This window comes from Azolla caroliniana, unplaced genomic scaffold, assembly GCF_043228905.1.
Source record: "Azolla caroliniana isolate FFs.n. ecotype wild unplaced genomic scaffold, voAzoCaro1.0.p SCAF_7, whole genome shotgun sequence".
Taxonomy (NCBI): domain Eukaryota; kingdom Viridiplantae; phylum Streptophyta; class Polypodiopsida; order Salviniales; family Salviniaceae; genus Azolla; species Azolla caroliniana.
This window is the reverse complement of record NW_028230442.1, coordinates 9969674-9973174: the sequence shown is the minus strand read 5'-3', so window position 1 is coordinate 9973174 and position 3501 is coordinate 9969674. Positions and strand designations below refer to the sequence as shown.

The window sequence follows — 3501 nt, the reverse complement described above, 5'->3', positions numbered from 1 at the left end:
AATTATGGGTTTGTTCACATGCATTGGTATGTTCCCATGAGTACAGATAGTGTCAATCTATTATTTAAACCCCTCAGTAAAGTCTCTAAAGAGGCAATCTATTATTTAAACCCCTTAGTAAAGTCTCTAAAGAGGCACAAGTACACAGCTAAGAAATTTTTATATTAATTGAGAGCTTTGGTATTCTTCTTTCTTGAAAAGGTGTGGATTTATTATTAACAATAAGATACAAAATCAAACAATAATTGATGATACATAAAGATGATACACTTAACAATAAGATACAAAATCAAACGATAATTGCCGATACATAATGATGATACACAAAGGTGGAGGGGACTATGGCCCTATTGCACATGAAAAGAGAAGGAAGTCATGAGAAGTTCAATCAAAAACTTCAGCACATCATTAGCTATTCACCCTAGTTTGAATATCGGCTTTATTTCTGTCAAGCTCTCTATAAGGGATTCAGGCTCCTCTATATCATCCCACATGTGATTATCAGCATAAATGCTAGCCATCAATATGAAAGATGCCCCCTCTCTATCATTCAAAACTGTGGCACACTCGAATGCATGTCTCGCAAGTGTTATGTCACCAGTCTTCCTACATGCACCCAGTATTGTACACCAAGTCACACTATTTGGTTGGAAGGGCATTCTCTCCATGACTATGGCAGCCTTAGCAAGTAGTCCAGCTCGACAGAAAAGATCAATAATGCAATTATAGTGCTCGATATTTGATGCAAGACCATATTCTTCTCTCATAGAAATGATGCTTTTTAACGCCTCTTTCATTAACCCAGCATGGCTGCAAACACTCAAAAGGCTGAGAAATGAAATATCATCTGGATACACACCTTCCTCCACCATTTGATTATACAAGTGAAAAACATGTTCGCTCTCGCCTTGACACGCATAGCCCCACAATAATGTACCCCACATGATCACAGTTTGATCACGAACAACATCAAATACAGCTTTTGCTTCATCAAGAGAATTGCATTTTGCATACATTTCCATTAAAGAAATACCAACCGTAGGATCAGACTCAATCAGCCCTTGCTTGATTGTTTGTGAATGTATCCACCTGCCTTTGTCAAAGTCCCCGATACTAATACAAGCTTTTAAGCTGCATGTTGTTGTGATGGCATCTAAAGGTATACGACCCTCATCATACATCTTTTCCATACACTCCATAGCTTCTTGTGCAAGACCATGTTCTACATACCCTGCGATCAATACATTCCATGATACCACGTCTTGAGATGAAAGTTCATTAAACACTTCTTGTGCTTCTCTGAGGAAGCCACACTTAACATACATGTCTAGCAGAGAGATGCCAATGCAATGGTCCACTTCAAGGCCATCTTTAGCGATCTCAGTATGTATTTTTTGTCCCTCTTCAATGAGTCCTACTGTGCTCCCACAAGCCTTCAAGGCACATACATATGTAATGGTATCAGGAAAGGTTCCCTTGGTTTGCATCTCATCCAGATACTTTATAGCTTCTTTGCCATGGTTATACTCAGCAAATCCTCCAATCAGAGCATTCCATGACACTAGACCTCTCACGTCTAGATTGTGAAACATATACTTGGCCTCTAGCAAACTACCACATTTAGCATACATATCCACAAGAGCAGTGTTGACAAAATCATCACCATCACCATTATCATTATCAAATCCCATCTTTATTAGCTGAGAGTGCAAACTCTTCCCTTTCTCAACTGATCCTAGTCTGGCCCAAGCTTTCAAACAACAAACTGATGTCACAGCATTTAGAGAAATCCCATCCAATTGCATCATTTCAAGGCAATCGGTAGCTTCCTTTGCAAATCCGTGGTTGAAATACCCTCCAATAATTGCAGTCCACAATACAACATCTCTAGATTGAAGCCCATCAAATACTTTTCGGGCTTCGATGACCAAATCACAATTGCAATACATATAAACCAAAGCACTTCCCACGAAGGAATCTTGCTCTAATCCTTCTTTAATGATCGCTATGTGGATCTCTTGGCCACTTCTTGTACATCCTAAGTTTCCACAAGCTTTCAAGGTGCATATAAATGTCACACAATTGGGAAGTATGCATTCCTCTTGCATTTTCTTGAAAACACCAACGGCTTCCTTGTTAAGGCCATTTTCAGAATATCCTTGTATCAATGCTGTCCAGACAACTATATCTCGAGCCGTCAATTCATCAAACACTATCCGTGCTTCATTTGGTAAACTCGTTTTCGCATACATTTCCAGAAGACTGCTTCCGACAAAGGGATCTATGTTATACCCCTTCTTCACAATCTCGCAATGTAATCTACGTCCATGTCCAATCAATTTGAGCCGAGCACACACCTTTAGCATGGTTTGAAGTGTGTGTTTGGTAGGAAGGATACCATCCTTTTTCATGTTTTCGAACAAACAAAGTGATCGTTGAAATTCTCCCTGACTGATACATGCTTGTATCAAAGAAGTCCATGAATTAGCACTCTTTTTTATTACCCTATCAAAAACTCGTCGACTTGTGGATATTCCTCCAGATTCGATGCTCATTGGGAACAAGGTGATTCCCCAAGCCAATAATATATATCATTTATTCAAACATACAGCCGAATATCTCAGCGAGTGTGTGTGTGTGTATATATATATATATACATCTTCCAGAATACCAATGAAATATGTTGATAAGAATGTCTTTTTTTATTTAGTCCAATAAAAAATTTTTAAAATAATAAGCATCATGAGCCAACAATAAATGGCATCTTTCTTACTCAAGAAGCAAAAAAATACTAACAGTGTGTATCTGCAAACGACAAAATGAAGATGTAAGTAAATATATAGATTGATAGATAGATAATATAGATCAAAATAGTGAACTTCTTAGCTCAACGGAATGCACACCTCTGTGCCTTGACATGGATCTTTCTTCTCTTCATCAATAAACCCAAGACGAAGGAAGGAAACAGAGTTCTCTGCATTTCTTAATTGAATGCCATTGGAATCAACCTTCAGTCATTGTTCAGCCAATCTCTCTCCCTCTCTGAGGGAGTAGAAAAAATAAATGAATGAAAGAGAAATTACACCTACATACCCCTCCCAGTTATCTAGAAACTCAAAGAATAGCCGGTGTGTGTAGGAGATCGGTGCAGCAAACTCTTGAGCCATCTTCTTCTCCAGATGGGCAAACCACAAAGTCACCCAATACATTTTAGGGCTCTTCATCTTATTTGCCTTCTCAACCATTGCTCCTATAAGGCGGCTAAACTAGCGTCCTCTTCATCCTGAGACGGACAGGGCTAGGAGGAGGAGGAGGAGCCTCAGCCGAGAATGTATGAATGTATATGTGTGTGTATGTATGTCATAGTATGTATAATGTATGTATGTATGTATGTATGTATGTATGTATGTATAATGTATGTATGTGTGTGTCTGTGTATGTTTGTATGTATGGTGTGTCTGTGTATGTTTGTATGTATGTATAATGTATGTATGTGTGTGT

At 38.6% G+C, this 3501-nt stretch overlaps 1 protein-coding gene across 1 annotated transcript; it reads right to left on the bottom strand.

Annotated features, from left to right (window-relative positions):
• Positions 1 to 281: 281 nt before the first annotated feature.
• Positions 282 to 3301, bottom strand: LOC147861945 (pentatricopeptide repeat-containing protein At2g27610-like). The gene has a single exon (XM_087322968.1). It carries the CDS (start codon positions 2553 to 2555, stop codon positions 417 to 419), a length of 2139 nt encoding a protein of 712 aa, XP_087179094.1. The 5' UTR covers positions 2556 to 3301; the 3' UTR covers positions 282 to 416.
• Between the last annotated feature and the right edge of the window lie 200 nt (positions 3302 to 3501).

Coding starts and splice junctions, on each gene's coding strand:
- LOC147861945 (XM_087322968.1), bottom strand. CDS start 2,555: ATGAGCATCGAATCTGGAGGAATATCCACAAGTCGACGAGTTTTTGAT.